Source organism: Bactrocera neohumeralis, chromosome 3 (genome assembly GCF_024586455.1).
Source record: "Bactrocera neohumeralis isolate Rockhampton chromosome 3, APGP_CSIRO_Bneo_wtdbg2-racon-allhic-juicebox.fasta_v2, whole genome shotgun sequence".
Taxonomy (NCBI): domain Eukaryota; kingdom Metazoa; phylum Arthropoda; class Insecta; order Diptera; family Tephritidae; genus Bactrocera; species Bactrocera neohumeralis.
The window spans coordinates 60,037,340-60,057,952 of record NC_065920.1 but is presented as its reverse complement, the minus strand read 5'-3'; the positions used below and the strand labels follow the sequence as shown (position 1 = coordinate 60,057,952).

At 40.3% G+C, this 20,613-nt stretch overlaps 4 protein-coding genes across 7 annotated transcripts in view; 3 read left to right on the top strand and 1 right to left on the bottom strand.

Annotated features, from left to right (window-relative positions):
• Positions 1 to 2,499: 2,499 nt before the first annotated feature.
• LOC126751944 (dTTP/UTP pyrophosphatase) lies at positions 2,500 to 3,692 on the top strand. The gene is made up of 4 exons (XM_050462415.1): positions 2,500 to 2,706; positions 2,768 to 3,012; positions 3,148 to 3,294; positions 3,364 to 3,692. Exons 1-4 carry the CDS (start codon positions 2,617 to 2,619, stop codon positions 3,539 to 3,541), a joined length of 660 nt encoding a protein of 219 aa, XP_050318372.1. The 5' UTR covers positions 2,500 to 2,616; the 3' UTR covers positions 3,542 to 3,692.
• A 604-nt stretch (positions 3,693 to 4,296) lies between these two features.
• Positions 4,297 to 9,587, top strand: LOC126751942 (uncharacterized). 4 transcript variants are annotated; one of them, XM_050462411.1, is made up of 4 exons: positions 4,297 to 6,217; positions 6,274 to 6,495; positions 6,581 to 7,665; positions 8,500 to 9,587. In XM_050462411.1, the coding sequence occupies exon 1, from the start codon at positions 4,657 to 4,659 to the stop codon at positions 6,091 to 6,093; it is 1,437 nt and encodes a 478-aa protein (XP_050318368.1). In that variant the 5' UTR covers positions 4,297 to 4,656; the 3' UTR covers positions 6,094 to 6,217; positions 6,274 to 6,495; positions 6,581 to 7,665; positions 8,500 to 9,587. The 4 variants fall into 4 exon arrangements, with proteins under 4 accessions (XP_050318368.1, XP_050318369.1, XP_050318370.1 ...); XM_050462412.1 differs by having other exon boundaries at positions 6,581 to 8,153; XM_050462413.1 differs by lacking the exon at positions 8,500 to 9,587 and having other exon boundaries at positions 6,581 to 6,801; positions 6,855 to 8,490.
• Positions 9,588 to 12,786: 3,199 nt separating this feature from the next.
• LOC126751943 (argininosuccinate lyase) lies at positions 12,787 to 19,725 on the top strand. Its single transcript, XM_050462414.1, has 4 exons — positions 12,787 to 13,638; positions 18,871 to 19,077; positions 19,136 to 19,329; positions 19,406 to 19,725. The coding sequence occupies exons 1-4, from the start codon at positions 12,921 to 12,923 to the stop codon at positions 19,685 to 19,687; spliced, it is 1,401 nt and encodes a 466-aa protein (XP_050318371.1). The 5' UTR covers positions 12,787 to 12,920; the 3' UTR covers positions 19,688 to 19,725.
• A 91-nt stretch (positions 19,726 to 19,816) lies between these two features.
• LOC126753736 (uncharacterized) overlaps positions 19,817 to 20,613 on the bottom strand; it is a 56,776-nt gene continuing 55,979 nt past the window's right edge. Inside the window, exon 10 of the mRNA XM_050465407.1 lies at positions 19,817 to 20,374. Coding sequence (XP_050321364.1) covers positions 20,141 to 20,374 — 234 coding nt within the window. The 3' untranslated portion in view covers positions 19,817 to 20,140. The remainder of the gene's footprint in view (positions 20,375 to 20,613) is intronic.

Genomic DNA, 20,613 nt, shown 5'->3' with positions numbered 1-20,613 from the left:
AAATACAAATTCCGTACGATATACACACACACACAATTGTGCGAGATGAGCTATCGCGCGATATATTAGTGCGATGCACCGATTAGACACAAGAAAGAGCGAGTGCGCATTATAACGCATGGCGAACAGCACCCAATAAATTTTACCAAAAGAAAAGTTAATTGGAATATTTTATCCAGTTCAAACCAGAAATTGTTATAATTAGAAATTGAGAACGTTGCGATTGCAGCTTAATATTTAACAGAAAACAAATTTATTTATATATATATGTAGTTATTAATACTTTTTTCATATTTACTTATACATAATTTAATTTTTCTTTTCACTTACCACAATAGCCATACACATTTGCGTCCGCCTAAACAGAATGGACGTTGAATTTACAGAAATTTTTGTATTGAAGGCGCACCAGAAATGTTTTCGATTTAAGTCAATGCAATTATGCTTTTATACAAACGTACACTAGACACTTGTTAATACACAAACACTTGTCAATACTTCTAATTAGCAAAATGCATTGGCAATAAATGGTTGATACCTTACTCTTTTTATCAAGAGTTTAAATGAAAACACTGCTGTTTAATTAACAAATTTTTCATCAGTAATTTTGCTTATTAGTCACTGAAGAAATATTCAATCGCCGCTACACTCCAATGGGTACGGACGTATAACCTCAATTTTCAACAGCAAATTGATACCGAAGATTTGCTACGAAATAGCTATATCAGAATTACTTTCAACAATAGACGGTTTTAAATAAATTTGTTTTACATGTATTTATCGTAGTATACTTAAAATTGCAGAAAATCTACAATTCAATGCACACAATTTAAAATAAACTTTCAACTTTTCGGTAACTCTAGAAACGCGTTTGAACAAACTCTTCTGAATTTTACCAAAGTACTAAATTCCAATCGCTATAACACGGAAGAAAAAGTCAAATTCTAAATTTATATCAAGAAAGTTATATCTAGTTTTGCATGTTAAAAAGAAACAACAAGCATATTTGCGATTGAAAAATCTATTGATTTCATTTGCTCTAACAGAAAGCCGGTGCTGCTTTTGCTTTGGAAACACAGCCACGCAGCTGTTTTTTGACAGTTGCTTAGTTAACCAGCATTGAACATACCTTAAGTGAAATATTAGTGGGCATTGCCAGTTAAGGGAACAGTTTATGAATAAGGTATTACTAATGCAAATATATTATATATAAGTTAAGGAAAAAGTGAATTGGAATATCACAATTTTTATTTTTATAACTTACGTTTTATTTTCAACATTAATTCGTTTTTTATTTGAATGAATACTATTTTTGTTAACATTAACATGTTGATATCAGAAGTATCATATTCGCTGAGAAATGTATTTGTTACATTTAACAGCCTGTAAATATATACGGTACCCAATTTATGTCATACTGTTAACCAAATGGACAAGTGAACAGTAACATGTAGCTTACATATTTGCTGAATAGATGGTAAAATTTAGAATAGCATCACCGGATTTCGGGGATAAAATGGGTACCAATGAAAAGGTGACGTTCTTCAGATCACGAAAATGTTACCCATTTTATTCCCGAAATCCGGGGATGCTATTCTAAATCACAGAGAATAGCCGTCTTCCAGCGTTGTTTTATACCTCAAAATCGACTTAACAAATGAAAAAATGCATCCATTATTTCTATTATATGGAAAATATTAAAAAAAGCCGTCTTTTTATTTCAAAATACTATATGACAATCTTTTCTTTTGATAAATATTAAGCGATCTGAATTCTTGAATGACAATAACAGCTGTTTTTTGTTCTTTCTAACGGCAGTGAGAACACTGTTGGGTTATGAAATGCTTAAATATATAGCGGGATTCTGTAACCAGTCTCTAGTCTCTATTTGAGACATTTTGAGGCAAAGTCTCAATTTGAGACTAGTTACTAGTCACTAAACAGTCTCTAGCGTTAGTCTCAAAATATTGAGACCTGGTAGTTAGCAGGTCACAAAACTAAAAAGAACTCTTGTCTGCCATTTTGAATATACTGAATAGAGATCATCATAGATATTAATAGATTGTCGTTTCTTTATATTTTGTAAGCAACTCAAACACGAAAAGGTTAAAAATAAATCAATTTTACATAGATTTCGTAAATATTATGAAACTAAGTCAACATATATTTTTATTTTCATTGATAATTATGTTTTTTGACTATGTCATAGAAAATTTAATATTTGTTATCGACATATTTATTTTCATTCAAGTGTAAAAACATCTCTGAATAATGAAATGTAATAGATTTTGTGACTGTCACTTACAGAATAGCAATATCATCTCAAGTCTCAAAAATTGTCTCTAACTTAAAATCTCAAATTTAGAGACTTGAGACTGTCTCAAGTTACAGAATCGCACGGATAATCTAATCTTTTAAATTTTCGGTCTGAACATGGTATTAGTTGTGTAAAATTTCATAATATGGCAACGGTGTATATGAAAATAGTTTTTTAGGGCAATAATAATTCTCAGTGTAAAAGTATGGTATTTTTTTATCATTCTGATTTTATTCTGAAACGTGTGATAGCGTTATAGTGCGTAAAGTTATTTTATTAATAAAAATACGTGTTAAATAATGTTGGCAACGGTTAAACATTTGCTAGCGCAAAAGCGTATTGTATTAGCAAGCAGTTCTCCTCGACGGCAGGAGCTTGTAAAGTCCATTGTGGGTTTAACCATTTTTATTTTAAGTCATTATAAGACTACCTACTAATATCTGCTTACAGGGACTCAATATTGAGTTATGTCCATCTAACTTTGAAGAAAATTTGGACTATCATGAATTCAAGGAATTCGCTGGCTTTGTTGAAGCTACTGCTGATGGCAAGGCTGAAGAGGTGTATCAACGCTTGCATGCCGCTGATCCCACATCAGATTTACTAGTTATAGGCGCCGACACAATGGTCACGTTAGGTGATGAAGTTTATGGCAAGCCAAAGGATGCTGCCGATGCTGTTCGCATGCTGACTAAGTAAGTGGTAGCAAAGCAAGTGCGCTGCATAAACATAGACTTGACACAGTTTGCTTTAAATAAAAGTGACTATGCGGCAAAATCAAAATATTTATATAATTAATAATCTTAACAGTGATACCAATATTGTTGCAGTCTTGCAGGCAAATGTAATCGCACGCATACGGGTATTGCGCTGCGTCACAGTAAAGGCAGTCGACATTTTACAGAAACTACTGATGTGTACTTCGGTGAATTAAGCAAAGATCAAATTCAGGATTATGTTGATAGCGGCGAACCGCTGTAAGTATTTCAATTCATATTTGAAATAACAAATCTTGTATTCAATAACAATTTTCATCATTTCTGCAGCGATAAAGCGGGCGCCTATGGCATACAAGGAATTGGTGGCTCCTTAATTGCTAAAATTGAAGGTGATTATTATTGTGTTATGGGCTTGCCATTACATCGTCTGTGCAAGGAAATATGTGCTTTGCTTGAGGAAACCGAAAATGGTTGCTCTGCCGAAAAGAAATCAAGAAAAGAGTGATGTAGTGAATGACAGATAATGCAATATTTGTTCTCTGCCGCAGATATTCAATTTTAATACAAAAGTCATACAAGCTAAATTTACAAAAGATCTCAGTGAATTATAATTAAAATGACAAAATTATTAAAATGAGAATCTATGAGAAAAATTATATTGGAAAAGTGCTTATTTTAAAATTGTTAAACAATGTATGTGGCTGATAGGAAGAAGAAGCCTAGTATATATGATATTAAAAATATCAGACATTATTTAAAGTTTCACAGGCTAATTAATCAAAGAAATGCGTTCACATAGCCACGTTTCCTCAGCTCGATGATGGTATGCGAGTTGTTGTTACGCCAGAAAACGTTCCTGAAGTAATTTTGACGGATAGTGCCGAGTGCCGAAAAAAATCGGTCTCCGTTCCGGTTACTTAGACTTGACTGTTGTGGGTGAATGTGAGTTGTATTTATTTTTTCACATAAATTCCAAGCTGTCAATTATTTGAATTTCGTTGAAAAATGTTTTTTTTTATTTACTTTTTTATGCAGATCGAACGATCTTACACCGGTTTACTGATCTCTGTTATTTAAGAACTAATGTATGTATGTACTTGAAAGCAATTATTCAATAACCCGCCATATCGGATGCAGCTGCTGCTTTTGTATCTGCAATTTGTTAGTGCAATTATAAAATTTGTTATTAACTGTGGAGTTCTGTAGAGATCCTCAAACAGCAATGTTGGAGTTAGTGCATTTTCTCCTCTGCGAATGGCAGGCACCTTGTCGTGGTGCAGGGGCTTAAGTCGCAAGGCATACTTGACACCTCCCAACCGGTATGAGCGGTGCTGACTTGCACTGCTTAGGCGGGTTGTCAGATGCCGTATGCCTGCGGCAACCAAGATCTGCCACCTCCTAATCCAGGGTGTTATGCGACTCCCGTGCCCATTGGATGATTTGCAGCCAGGAGGTTAATTCGGCTGTATTCTAACGGAGCCTTCCCAACACCGGGCCGAATTGGGAAGTAACGGTGGCCTTACCGCGTCATGGGGCTCTGGCGCGGCGGACCTTCGTGTTCCCCTATACAAATGTAGACCTGACCGCTCACCGCGTTGAGCCAAGGGTCGTAAGAACAAGATGATAAACAACAAAGCAACAAACACAACTTCAACAATAACTACCACAAGGCAACGACCACTGCAAACGGCAAAGGACAATGGTAATGACAACAGTACCGGTGCAGATAAGGTGTGTTCAGGAGCTAAACCTAAGTTTAGCTTCCTGGATGCCCTATCGCCAGAGGATCGTGCGCTATTTGAAGAGCATATCAGGGAGGATGATGTCGACATGCCCTCGAGTAGTAGCGCTCAGCAGACGACATCCACTGCGGTCGCTGGAAATGTGACGAACACCACCATAGCCCCCTCAAACAGGCTAAGCTGCTCGGATTCTGGAGAAGGTGGTACTCGAAAAAAAAGGAAACGGAGAGGCAAAGTACCCCCCCTACCACCAGCAGGTCATCCAGGTGGTCATGATGACCCTCGTAGGAGGGGAATGAGCGGTGCCAGCTTTAAATGGTACCTGAGGCATCTTCAGGAAGGAAGATCTCCTGAGGAGGCCGAGCAGATGGCGCGTAACAGGATCAGAGGCAGCGCCGCTTCAAAGGCGCGTAAGGCCGGAAATACCGCATCCGTTAGCAAACGGAGTAGCGGAACTCGTATCCGCGATCCAGTCAACGTCAATCCATCCAGTAATTGCGGAAGCGAAAGGACGGCGCCTCCAAAGACACATACCATGAAACGCAAAAGCGAACACATAACGCCACAGGAGCCACCGAACACTAAACGGCAGAAGGTTAATTATGCCCAGGTAGCTGGAGGTGTACTCTCCGCACCTAATCCTCCACGGGTGGCTGAGGGACAGCGCAGATGTACGGATGCCTTAAAAGGTATACAGATGGCTGTGCTGCCTTTGAATTACCCGGTGGAGACTATGGGGGCAGAGGAGCTTACCGCTCTACAAGATCTCCTCATGGAAGAAGTATACAGGGGGTGTGGGTACCCAGTCTCCTTCCATGCGGTGCATTTTAAGGGCGGTATACTACAGGTGGATTGCAAGGACGAGAGAAGTGCTGACTGGCTACGGGAGATCGCCCCCAAGCTGGTAGGCTGGAAGGGCCCCGTCCTATGCGCAAAGAGGGGAGAAGACATTCCGCCCATGCACAGCATGACGGTGTTTCTCCCCAGGTGTGCCGATAAGCCATTTGAATTTGCTCTAGGGCTCGTCAGGAACCAAAACGAGGGAATTAATACCTCGGCCTGGCGAGTGGTGTATAGCAAAGTTGAGGATTCTGGGTGGAGGCTGAATATCTGTGTTGACGATGAGTCCTATAAACTCATCCGGAAGGAGGGCTTCCGCCTAAACTACCGGTTCAGCTCGGTAGTCATGAGACCCTACAGGTCCAAGGCTACTAAGGAGAGCGAAAAGGATGAGAAAATGCTGGTAAACGAGGATGCTACGCAAACGAAGGACGGCGTAGATGAGGACCAGTACCTCATAAAACAGATCCTGTAGTCGTCACCGATGCGAAAGTTGCCCAGGTGAACCTGCATCACGCGGTGATAGTATCCACTGCAGGTTTACATCGGATAACCTGGGCATCCTACTGAGACAGGAGCCATAGGTCCGCAAAGGAGAGGTCAGGATCAACTTGTATAGTAGTTAGGAACAATATTGATTTCTTCTGTATTTTAGAGTTCCTAACACAGGACCTGGTCGATGTGCAGGCCAAGGATAACGAAGGTGCAGACTTCGTCCTGGCAACTGCCTAATTTTCAGGAGAAACACCATCTGCACCTACAGAGGCTGTGCAGGGCCTGGTAGACTACTACAGGAGAAATATACTGCCCCTGATTCTGGGTTGCGATGAAAACGCACGTCACATAGAATGGGACAACACGTACTGCAACACACGGGGTAAGTCTATTTTTGAATTTATTATTAGTAATAGTCTAAGTATTGAGAATGTGGGCTGTGAACCTTCATTCGTCCCTTGAAACAGAAGGGAAGTGCTAGACATCAACCTCAGTAATGAACTCATCTCACGGATCTGAGTGTCATCAGAACCTTCAATGCTGGATCACAGAATCATGAGATTCGGGCTAAAGGTAGAGGTCACGCAACTCCCCCCAAACGAATTACAAAGAACAGCAATTGGGTCACATATCGGGATACTTCTCTAGCTCTGGAGAACAGACTGTTCGCTTATAACAAGGAGTTTAGGTGTGCTAAACAGCAGAATTTCAGAAATTTGTATGAAAACGTTTTCTGCACAGGGCTCTGGCTAAAGGTAAGACTGACGCAGTACTAGCCTTTAAAAGATGTGACGGAACCTATACGATTAGCGCGAAAGAAATAGCTACGGCACTTCTGTTGGTGCATTTCCCTGAAACAATTATGGTAGCTCAGTGTATACTTACAGCCGAACACGCTTAGATTGGGTAGTCGCAAGACAACTGTTTACTGCGGACTTAATCAAATAGGCTATGGCTTCGCGAAATTGAAGAATCCGGGGGCGGACGGTATCTTTCCAGCACTTTTGCAACAGGGAGAGCAGGTTCTACTGCCCTACCATGTTCGGCTGATGAGAGATAGCTTTACGCTGGCGTACATCGCTGGATCATGGAACAACGCGAAAGTGATCTCTATACACAAGAGCATGTCACTGGCGAAATCCTTCAGGAAAAAGGATAAAAGGTATTGTTATGCGCCTTCATAGATATCGGACGTGCCTTCGACAACACGTTTCAAAAGGAATGTGGTGGTACCGGTGCGCAGATGGATTGAGCACTTACTACACATCAGAATAACTGAAACCACAGTAGGGGATACTTGAATTCGTGTCTGCACAAGAGGCTGTCCACAGTGTGGAGTACTATCTGTCAGGGATATGCGCATTTCTGTCTTCGGTAGGATTTCAACTTTCACAGCTTCAACGACTCGCCTACATCGCTGTGTCGGCTGCCATGTGCACATACCCGACGCCCGCACTTGAAGTCATGCTGAAGCTCACACCGCTTCACCAAGTAATGGGCCAGATAGCCAAACACACACTGCTACAAATGTGAGCAGAAGGGTTTGGCAGAGGTAAGGTAAAAGCTTCTTAATCAAAATACCACTGTCTCTTCTCCCAAAGGACAGCATTAACAAAAGGGTAAACTTCGTTAAGAAATTCGAGGTTAACTTTAGCAACAAGGATAAAAAGAATTATTCCGCTCTCGAGCTACTGCTTAGGGATAGTACTATTAAGTAAAGAATGTGGATCACGCACCAAATTCTCCATACCTATGGGAAGTTTTCCGAGCATATTCCAAGCAGAGGTCTGTGCTATAAGTCGGTGCATAGAGATAAATTTCCAACGCAACGAACGTATAGTCATACTCGGCGTTAGTCAAGCGGCACTTAAAGCGATCTCTGCGTACGAGAACAAATCGCTACTGGTGCAGAAATGTATAGAATGTATTGAACACCTGCTAATTGACTGCAAAGCAGTCTGTAGACATAGGATAAAGGCCTTTGGTTTCCATTGGGATCACCTAGCAGTATATTGGAATTTATCAATAAGCTAGGACTAGGTGAGTCGCTGTGACTTAGAAGAGGGCGCAATTGACCTTAAGTCGCGATGCAATCCTCATTTATTTAACTTTCTTTCTAGCTAGTTCATTTCAGACCTATGTAAGTAAGAATCTAAAATCTCTATACTATTAGGGCACGTCATTGATTTTAAAATAGGTCCACATTTTGGTTCGAATACCGACAAAGTTATCATAAACTTTTATATGTATATGTATTTTGTTTTTGAAAATTTGGAATTTTTTGTGATTTATTTTTATATTCTTATTTTATTAGTTAAGAAGTTCTTCGTAAATGTATTTTGACCCATCTATGTCCTAATCTAACTCAACTCTTCCCATTTTTCAGACAATGCTGCTGTTTCAGAAGTGTCGAAAAATGAAAGTTAATGCAAAGCTAATGAATTCATACTCTCCCTGTAACATTCAGCAGTTGGGCTCAGCTCGGCCTAATCAAAAGTGATCACATTCCACTGGTTTCACATCTTTGAAAAGAAAAAAGGTTGAAATCGCTTTCATTTCTCCTGGCCCGTACCATAAATCAAGGTGAAAGATTGTCAAAGTTTATATGAATGAGTTTGCGATTAAGATTTTTGAGGAATATCGAAAAGCTACGAAACTATTGGATCAAATATTTTGTTAGTGTCTTTAAAAAATCAACGCTTGAAAACAAGATTAACGGAATGAAAAGTTTTGCAACAAGTTTGCCTGAAATTTCGGGTTTCCAATGGAATCGCGGCAACGAGTTGTTGAAAATGCTGCAGAAGTGTTTTGTGGAGTCTACACAAAGCATACATTGAAGATCGTGAAGTAATCGAAAACTTGCCTGATGCGTTTCGTCCATCCACCTCTGTTAATGGCGGTAACATCGGAAAAGTTAAAGACACAGTGCTTGAAAACCGTTAAGGTCACATTAGAGAGATGTCAGAGGATCTCAACACCTCTTATGAATCGGCGCAACTCATTTTTATTAATGTTTAAAGCGTGTTAACTCTAGACACATACAAAAAAATTTGAAACTTTTTCAAAAACAACGGAGAGTGCGCAAAAAAGATGTTTGCTTAGCTGAAGACCCTACATTCAACAACCACATCATTACTAGTGGCGAGACGTGGATTTAAGAATATGAAGTCGAAATTGTCCAACAATCTAACAAATGGCGATTCAAGAATGTGCCGAAACCGAAGAAATCAAAATTCACTGAATATTCCGAATGTACAGAAGGAACTCCCAGCCGAAGCTTATAGCAAGTGTATGGAAAATAGGATGAAATATTGACATTCCTGAGTTGAATCAAAATATGCCTATTTTGAGGGCAACAATAAAGATTTGTATTAAAATACCTGAAAATTTATTTTATTTTTGAGTCCGGCTCAAATTTGATCAAACAGTATATTAAAATAAAAAGTGATACAGACAACCTGAACAAACTGAAAATACGATTATTAATATTATATTGCACAGTACTTTATTTGAAAATAGATAATGGTTGAGTTTTATAGGGTGCATTCACTTAACTATTTCTCATCAGCGAGAGAAGAGGTGTGTACTCTAGTGATGTTATGATTTGATAAGTTTATTTAACGAAATCTAGGATGAAAAATCTATTTGTAGTGTGGTAAGAGTTAAATAAATAAACAGTTACGCATTCACTCACATAAATATATACAAGTCCATGTGGGCTCTGTCATTTGTCTTTATCGCCTCCAACATCTTGGCAACAACTTAGTTGCGAGATAGCGTCGCTGCAGCCGATTTTTGAGTGTTTCCACTACATGGTTACATATATATTTATTGCTTAACAAACTATAAATAAAAGTAATAAAACTCAAGGTTATTACATGTTTTTGTTAAACAAATATTTTTATTGAATTTGGCAAATTAGAATAAAGCTTTTAAGCTTCAATTAAGGAAAGCTCAATTTTAACAATATCGAGCTGGTATGGAATTGAAAATGTTTAAATATTGTTTATTTGTGTGTGGAAGTCTGTTTTTTTGGAAGTTTTGCCGAGCTTCTTGTACTTCAAAAGCTTTCAAAACTTTTATAGTTCTTTTTTCATACCCAGAACGGGAAATATTAAGCTTACCACCAAGTTTAACACAACTAGAGGGAAAAGTTGGAAGACCCCATAAGCTCTATATATGTTTGATTAGCTTAATCCAGCCATGATGGTGTGTCCCCCGGACTGTTATATATGAAATGCTCCCTTCCGGGAGATATCAATTTAAAATTTCTTCCCAAGAAGCTTCTTCTTTGTCGGAATCGCTGATATCGCACCACTATAACATATAGCTGCTGTACAAACTGACCCTTCAAACAACAACTAGGTGAGACCACTTTTTTATTTGAAAATATATCTTCACGAAATTGGTTATGGATTATTGTCCAAGCCAATACCACAATCTATTGTTCAGATCAAATCACTAACGTAGACAGCTTCTAAGTCTAACGAATTCTTTGATTTTCATAGACCCTTCATGAGAAAGCTGAGCTCCTTAGCCTCATTTAAATACTCATCACGTATCCAAAACTTTGCCACCGAACATCGATTGGAGATCCCGAAACGTTTTCGGAAGTTTAGGTTGTTTCTTGGCACACAAAGCATAATTTGAATGTGATGAATTTTAGGTACATTCAAGTCCCCATTATTCATAGACCTACCGTTAACTGTCCTCAACATTACTTGCTAAGTAATTGTATTCATTCAGCGAACCAAGAGACAGTGGCTATGCAGCCTAGATCATGTTATCTGAATGGATAAGAACACACCTTCACTACGGTGGACAGATCAGATGTAGAAAGATCTGTCCTTCAACATTTTTAGTTGGTTTTACTCGGGCACTGTTGTTCTTCTTCTTCTGCTTTGGTACAACAACTGTGCGTCGAGAAAAGAAATTTGTCAATTGCCTCTATCCTTTGCGAGGTGACGCCAGTTGTACATCTTAAGGGCACACAGGTCGCTATGCACTTAGTCCTTCCATTGAATGGTTGGGCGCCCTTGCTTTCGTTGTCCACAAAGAGGTCTGGAATCGAAAGAGCTATTCGCTGGCGCATCAACTTCGATGCAAAGGTTATGTTCGAACCAGCGCATTCGTTGGACTTTTATGCGCTTAACTACACCCATGTCGTCGTAGAGCTCATACAGTTCGTGGTTCCATCTTCTTAAAAATTCATCGTATTCAAGTACTTCTCATCTGGGTACGTCATCATCCACGTTGCTGCGCCGTGTTATAGGATGGGATTGATGAGAGACTTCTAGAACGTAATCTAGATGCCACTGCGGTTCAGATAAGCAGCGCGTCCACTCGGAGGGGTCCGTACCGATATTGACGAAACTGATTGTTGTGCTAAACGCCATTAAGCGGAACTTTTTGTCTTTTGTATCCAAGACTTGGCGTCGGATAGGCTGCTCCTGTCAGTGCTGTCGTAAGCGGTTTTGAAATCGATCAAAAGTGATGGGTGTCAGTCTGTTTCCCGATAGTCTTCTCCAGGATTTGACGTATTGTGAAAGTGGTTGTGTCGTCTAAAGCCACACTGATAAAGTTCAACCAATTTGTTTACAAGAAATTACTATAGGCCAGGTATCATCATGTAGCTGTATACCATGATCGTAAGACCTATTGTCGCTTATGGAGCGTCTGCGATTCAGGGGCAATGAGCATTTGATCAACCGCCACTTGAACCACTTAAAGTCGTGCTGGATCTAACACCACTGCATCTAGTGATCAAACAGGTAGCTAAACATACGATACTACTCATGGCAGCAGAGGGTTTGGCGAAGGGAAGATTATGTCGCCTCAAAAAATGAAGGCCTTGGTGGAAGTTACACACAGACACTTCTTCCAAGGGATAGTGTTTTGAAGAGGGTAAACTTTACAAAGAAGTTTACTCTCGGCAGTGGTACACTGACGGCTCGAAAACACCGGAAGGCAATGAAACAGGCAACTGTGTACACCTGATCTGGGTGCCGGGGCATAAAGGGCGATGAGCTGGCAGACGCTCAGCGGCAGCTACTACGACTACTAGCCAGAACTTCCGTCGCCTTGTCACGCTGATTCTAGATTGCCAACATGGGCAGCTCTTGCGCATATCATCCAGAAGCAGGTTCAATTGGCATATTGTAGAAGCTTCAAGGTTCAATTTACGTGGACAGAGATCATATCACCTCAGAATTAGTCAAAAAGTCAGTTCCATGATAAACAGACATTATTTTGAGAAAGATATCAATTTTCTCGTTCGATATACTCAGCGGAAATATCATTACCTCCAAAATTTAAGTCCAGGCCAAAGTCATGAATGTGCGACCGACAACATATATACAAAATTTTAAGTTAAACGATGCTCGCAGCATCCAAGCATCTGCAAACCGGTTGATGCTTATTTTCAATTGGCATGTTGTAAATTCATAACCGCTGAGATTTTAAGCGCGAATCGGAATAAAATATATGTAATAATGAGTGCCAAAGTGTACTATCAATTGAGCATTAAAATTTAGACTTCCAATTAGCAAAGCTTTTCATCTAACAACCTACGCAAATACACTGCTATCAGCTGAATAAGAAACGCAAGTGCGGCAGTAATCATTTTAGAGTGTAGATAAGGCGAGTATTTTGCTGACTTTTTTACCATAACAAGCAAAAAGCAAACAAGTCGGACAGTTGTGTTCTAAATTTTAAACCGTACGGAACGTCGGCGTATTCGAACGCGTTTTATTTACGCACATACTGTGGGCCAAGCCGCGAACTCCTAATACACATATAGACTGCACAATGGCCCAACAATTGTGGGGTGGCCGTTTCGGTGATGCCGAGGGCAAAACGAGTGAATGCTTAGCAAAATTGAACTGCAGTCTGCCACTGGATTCGCGTTTCTATGCCGAGGATATCGATGGCAGTATTGCCTACGCCGAAGCTTTGGCGCGTGCCGGTTTAATTACCGATAAAGATGCTGCCGAAATTGGTGCTGCGCTCGAAGTGGTGCGTCGCGAATGGCGGGACGGTAGTATTAAGTTTCTCAGCAGCGATGAGGATGTACACACCGTGAATGAACGTCGTCTCACCGAACTGATCGGTGATGTCGGCAAGCGCCTGCACACCGGACGTAGTCGTAACGATCAAGTGATCACCGATATGAAATTGTGGTTACGTCGTGGCATACGCGAGACCTTGGCCGGTTTGCGTGCGGTCATCGAGGCGTCTGTCGAGCAGGCGAAGCAGAATTTGGGTACGCTCATGCCGGGCTATACGCACTTGCAACGCGCACAGCCCGTACAGTTCTCACATTGGATGCTCTCGCATGCGTTTGCGCTGCAAGCGGATTGTCAGCGTTTGTTGGAGTTGAAGGAGCGCGCCAATCTTCTGCCCTTGGGTAGTGGCGCCTTGGCAGGCAATCCGCTGGGCGTTGATCGTGAATGGCTGGCGAAGCGTCTGAATTTTGCCGGTGTCACGCCGAACAGCATGCATGCGGTGGGTGATCGTGATTTTGTGGGTAAGTTGTGGCGATCAAATACTATTTTTTTGTGTTTTGTGGTTTTATGTTGCTTGACCCAAAAGACTCTTTTTTAAGCTCATAAGATCATGTGCTCATATGATTCGCCCAGCGCCCTGTAGCTTCGTAGTATATTGTTTGTGTGTATTTGATTACGTCACACAGTTGCAAAGGCTTATCGCGCGATAAGCGTAATTTTTATACGTCAAGTATAGTTCTAAAGTAATCGACGCTTTAGTTACTTGTTCGAATGTTTTGAATAATGATTTCTTATTTATTGCTTGTGACGAGTATTTACATGAAGGGAAACACTTGCTTAAAGTTGAACACAATTTGTTATAAAATTAGCACTAATCAAGATGCAGAGTGGAAAAAATATAATAATCGGTTTTAAAAGAGACCGCAATACAGAGCATTGTATTGACTTTGTTATATGGTTTGCTTACTACAAGACTGTCTTAACTGCAAAAATGCGATTTTTGACCACTTCTAGTCGGAATTGGAGCCCTATATTAGCAAAAACGCACCGAATATTATCTTCCAAGACGCCAATCGTGTCGGGCTTATTTGCGGGGACAAGTTCACAAGCACAAGTTCTAGTGGTGTTAAATCGCATAGCCTTGGAGGCCACTACACAAGTCAACCTCGCGTGATAGTGCGTCTCACCAAAAGTTTCCGTTGTTTTGTTGACTGTATAGCATGTAGCGCCATCTTGTTGGAACCAAAAGTCGCCTACATCAACATCCTCATGAAAGAATCAGTAGCGTTCCTCATTAACTGTAACATTTTGGCTACTTTTTTACTGGCGTAGACACCGCTTACGCGGTTATGGAAAAGTAAACAACAGCGCGCTAATCGTTTCTGCTTTTCGTTATTCGGCGCCAATCTACGATATCAAGTTCAGCCGGGTCTTTCTCCATTTGATCTCTCTAACGGAGTGTAGGTATTCTTCTTCCTCCGCTTCCACCGGCGGGTACTGAATCGAAGACCTTCAAAGCTGGAGTGTTATCTTCCATCAGGACAACATGACCTAGCCAGCGCAGCCGCTGTCTCTTGATTCGCTGAACTATGTTAATGTCGCCGATTTCTTTTACAGCTCATCGTTTCACTGTGGCACTCGTCATTGTCAAAGCCGAAAGATTCATAAATCTTCCGCAAAACTTGTCCACTGGAAGCTGTACACGCTTATAGAAAAGTGTACCTTCTCTATTTTGCTCTGCAGCTCGTATTTTCTCCAGCAATAGGTTGGAGAAGTGTCACAAGATGGGGAGTCACTTTGTCTTAAACCTTGCTTGGTAACAAACGGCTCGGAGAAGTCCTTCCCAATCCCAACGGAACTTTTGGTTTTGCTTAACGTCAGCTTTCCAAGTTCAGACATCGCGGCATAGAGGCAGTTCCTTTAGATACTGTCGTAAACTGCTTTAAGAGGTGGCGTGTGTCGATCTTCCTTTCCCGGGACTTTTCCAAGATTTGTCGCATGGTGAAAATCTCGTCGATAGTACATTTCTCAGGTCTGAAGCCATACTGATAAGGTTCAATCAGTTGGTTGGGCTTCAGTCTTTCACACACTATGCTGGATAAGACCTCATATGCGATTTTAATCCATCAGCCCCTGCCGCTTTGTTGATCTTCAGCCGTAGAGCATTAGGCCTGCCCGCCATGTTCTCAAGCTCGTCATACTTACTCACTTCGGCCTCTTTCTTTTTTTTATCTACATATGCGTCTCGCTTTCCTCTTCAACTCTATCTATCCAATATCACTCCTGTTGTGATCGGTCGCAATATTGCGAAGATATCTTGTTAATTATTATCACTCCAAATGCAACAATTTTGTTTATTAACGTACCCATTCGTGAAGATCAGGATCAGTTATCATCTCGTTTTGGACCCATTCACCGAACGTGCTCTTAACAATCGTTCGGCTTCAATTCTTGAACAAGCTGAAATTGCTGCGCTCGATGACGTATAAACCTTTTTGAGTTTTCTTCAAACTCTGCCCCACTACAACAACCCACTGACTCGGAATTTCGAAAATAAATTTTAACAATTTCGACTCGTTGTTGGATCGTATATCTTCTCATGGGGATATGGAAAACCTTACTGAAGAGAAATGTCAAAAGAACGGGAAAAAATATGGCGTCGTTTCTTTTGTAGTGCCTTACTGAAAACCTCTATTTTGTATTGCGTATAGCGATTGATTTCAGTATAAAGCCAATTGCATTGCGTAATATAAGTTTTGATGTACGGTTTCTTAACGGTGTCTAGGGGATATAGAGTGGGAGCAAGTTTTGTTGCATTAAATCCGCAAGAATTATTCTGCAGGTTGGAACATCATTATTGAGTTCTAAGTTTAAGTAAGGTTCAATGTCTCATTCTCCAGCTGGGACTACTTGGACCACTATGTAGAGTTTTTTGTGAAGCCATAAAATAGAACTCCTGCAATCAGATCTTATAAGTCGACAAAGTACTCTGAGGCCAATAAAAATCTGTTTAAGCGTTTTGTTTCTATTCCCACACTAGCTCAGTAGGATGTCTAAAAATGTGAGCTTCTAAGTGTTTAAGCCTTGATCTTGAAAAGCCGGGACAATCAAAAAGGAAGTGATAAGATTTTTACATCTCATCTTCTCCCAAACAGCTTCAACTTCATGAAGACTGCACTTCGGAGCAATATATCTCCCGCAGGCTTAATGGCAGCAATTTCGGTTTAAAACTTCAATAACTGCGGAAGTCACAAAGCCTGAAACTTAAGTTGAGTATATTTCCTGACGATATCCACTCCATCCTCCCAAGTTTTCCCTCAACCGCTAAAGAAGCTCACTCCCTCTCACCTTCAGCGACTTCTAGTCATATACAGACTCCGGAAAAGAAGGAATTTATATGCCTCTAGCTATTTGTTAAGTTGTTATAAATATAGCTGAGTCGCGGTGGAAACAATCCCTGGCTTGCCCAAGAAGCAGGCAAACGTGGCATGAATGGAACATTGTTCACACATGCCGAATATTAAAGTTCAAAAGGATGAAAGAACTCTAGTAGGAGTGTCAATAGCTCACTGACTAATTGACAGACATTCCAGGAGACCAAAACATCTTCTATGTGACTATAAGGCTCTATATAAGAAAGGAATCGCAACTGTCGGTCGAGGGTTTCTCGACGACGTCTCGGATGTTGCTCATTTAAAACTTTTCTTATTGATAAAATCCATCAGAAGTACGGAGTTGCTCAAAGAGGAAACAATAGAGTGAGGACTTTAGTCCCGTTGGTGTCACAATGGGTCTTTTAAAGGCGATAAACATGCTGCCCCCTGCTTACAATAAGCGTGCTGCGTTCCTGATACCTGCTATGTTACTGGTAAACGGTCCCTCTCAATGTACTCCCTTAGATAGATAGGTAGAAAATAATTAAGGTTTTGCACTGCGACTTATGATTGTGCCCTCTCCCTTATCACATATGGTCTCAAAAGTCCAGCACTCTGAATAATTCCAGGATTTAGCTGGGCGCGATGGAGGTGAAATATTTCCTGTCCACGTATGTGGATACTAGGGCCTTGAGCCTGCTTCTACAAATTGCTGGGTAATCTCCAATGAGATGTTCTGGAGTTTCCTGCTCCATGTCGCAAAACCGTCAGTTTGCGCAAGCAACTATGCCCATGTTGGACAAGTGTTTCTTGAGCCTGCAGTGCTTAGTATAGAGCACGACAAATTGACGGAATTTGTCTCGGGGGAGGTTGATCATAACCCTAAACCTTGCAAAGTTGTACCCTCCTAGTAGTAGCTTGGCGTGTCGCATTCCCGCTGCCTGCTGCCAGTACCGTTCTTTCCTCACTCTCAGAGCGGCATAGTTCGTCGGCTACTCCTTTATGCTCAGGTACCCATATCAGGTGTAAACTGATATGCGATTTTACCTCATGAACTGAGATCGCTTTTAGTGCCGTAATGCTATCACTAAGTATAACGATACGCTGGTTGTGATAGTTGCAATGGAGACTGATTTCTGCACACTGACTTATAGCAAAGACTTCTGCTTTAAAGATGCTCGGAAAACATCCTATTGGTATGAATATTTTGGTATGCGGTCCCGCAATGCCTGCTCCAATGCCTTCCGGTGTTTTTGAGCCGTAAGTGTACCACTGGATAGTGCCGTAGTGTCGTAGAAAGACTTCACTTCGCCTTATGGCCAAGAGTAATTCTAAGTTTTTTTTTTGAAGTTTACACCCTTCGTAACGTGTCTCTTGGAATAAGGGCCAGTGATGTGTCTTTCCCTAAGGCTTTCATTCTTTGCCAAAACTTTCTGCTTCCATAAAAGCCCCATAAGTGACAATAGGTCTTAAGATCATGGTAAACAGACACCTAAGGATATCTGGCTTGCAGCCTCATGATCTACAGGCTAGGCGTCTGCATATCATGAGTGCCTTGATGACTCTGAACCGTGTTGATTCCATGTGCTTTTTCCATCGTAAGGCTGAGTCTAATGTGAGACCTAGAAATTTGACTTCTTTACATACCTCTAACTCCCTGTCTCAAGCCTGGTCAAGATCTTCGCTTTGTAAAAGGTCCGACGGTTGTTTTTGACGAGGTGATAATTAACAATACCGTATTGCAACATCCCTTTGCTTATTGGACTATGGCGCAGAGAGGGGTGAATGAATTAGCCCCACTGAATTAACTGACTTAAGCCCTACCAATTTTAAACAAAATTAAAAATGGCGGAAAGTGGGACTAAAGTCATTTTCGTGGGGATTAGTTCTTTTTTTTTAGTGGGGATTCTGTCATGTAAGAACCCCTACGTTTGGTGGGGCTTAATTCATTTTGATTGGTGGGGATAAAATCATTTTCGTGGGGTTTAATGCATTTTTTTTCCTGGGGATTCCGTCATTTTTGGTGGGGAAAGATTCACTGAGAAATTGGTGGGGCTTAAGTCATTTTGCCCGGTGGGGGTTAATTCAGTGGGGGCTACTTCATACACCTCGCAGAGAGTATTCATGTGCTCCCTTATGAGTCCGTCAGTCTGCCTCTCTCACCTCTTCAGTAAGAAAGAGGAGAGGCTTTATGTCCTTTGCTTTCTTTCGATAAGCTATTTTCACAGTAAAAATTGTTGTATAAAAACATAGGGAGTGAAAAGAAGTCTTATTAAAAGTATTAAACGGAATTGTTGAACTATTTTTACTTTATTACAGATTTTATTTTGATTTTAAAGTAGATATCGAAAGTTACTAATTTAATATTCCCTTCCACAGTTGACTTCATCTACTGCTGCTCACTAGCCAGCTTGCATCTCTCGCGCCTAGCTGAGGATCTAATATTATATGCGACTAAAGAGTTTGATTTCATAAAAATCGCTGACGGTTTCTCCACTGGCAGCAGTTTGATGCCACAAAAGCGTAATCCCGACAGTTTGGAATTGGTGCGCGGCATTTCCGGTAGCATTTGCGCATCGCTGAGCGGTAAGTGGCAGCTAATTTCAATGCAAATGGATGTATAATGCAATTATATACAATTTAGGCATCATGATGACCATCAAGGGTACGCCAACCACGTACAATAAAGATTTACAATTCGACAAGCAATATGCGTTCGATGCCTTCGATCGGCTGCAAGATGCGCTCACCGTTGTTGAGGGTGTCATTAAGACCATGCAATTGAATCGTGAGCGCATGGAGTCGGCATTGAGTCCAGACATGTTGGCCACTGATTGGGTGAGTTGTACATATATATATACTTATGTATAAATATTGTAAAATTTAATTTCAATTTGTTTGTTGAAACACGCAGGCTTACTATCTGGTACGTAAGGGTGTGCCATTCCGTCAGGCTCACCACTACATCGGCGAGGTGGTGGCCTATGCGGAAAAGCATGGCTTGGAGCTCAACGAAATACCTTTGGGTGAATTACAGAAAATATGCAAAGAATTCAATGTCGACATTGCGCAAGTGTCCGATTATGGCGTTAATGTGGAGAAATATGATGTAACCGGTGGCACCGCCACCAAATCGGTGAAGCAACAATTGAAGACGCTGCAAAATTTCTTAGAGCAGCTTAAGCAGTTGAAATAAATATTTAAATTGTTACAAAATTTTATTAAAAATAGAAAAAAAAATATAAAAAAAATTCACAAAAAAAAAATAAAAAAAAATAAAAATTAAAAAAAAATAAAATAAATAAATAATGAAGAAACTTTCATCTCACTTGAATAAAACTTTTATTTTATTTTGTCACAATATACTTGCTAATACAGTTAGTTAAAATTGCACGCTATAAATTAACGCTTTACAGTTATACAAGTAAGTTTATGTAATAGATATTTCAAACTGTCCTTTTGAAGCGCAAATTACAAGATTTGATATAAACTACATTTTTATTTTTGTTGTATTTAAAAATAACTGCTATTACAATAATACAATAAACAATGATGAGAAAAAACATTTTCTTTTAGGCACTTTACTGTTACATTTCTATTTGTGGCCATTTCTCTGCTACTACTCACATCCACTCTCCCTCACGCTTGCTTAATTAACACTGGGACTGCTTGGCGTATACGTGACAGGATCGTGTTCCATATAACGTTCAGCGCGTTCCAATTGCGTATAGCCGTTAATCGGTGAATTGGTCGGTGGCACGACCTTGCCACCCGAAATAAGTACACCCAAGCTTTGTTGTAGCTGCCAGCGGCGTGCTTCGCGTATCGATTTGTTGCGACGTAGCGTTTTGGCTAACATGAAGGCGCAGAGTACGCCGAGTAACTGGAAAGCGAGGAATAAATTACGGTAAAAAATGTGTTTCCTCAATAAAATAAAATTATTAAAAACAAAAAATAAATATAATACAAATATTTTTCGATGAGAGCTCATAATATAAATAATAAGAAATTTATCACAGTGACATCTAGCGTAAGCTTTTTAAAGATGCATAATGCATTGAAACCCAAAAATAATGGCAGAGCAAAACTTTCCAGAGAAATTTCACTATCTATTTGAAGGAG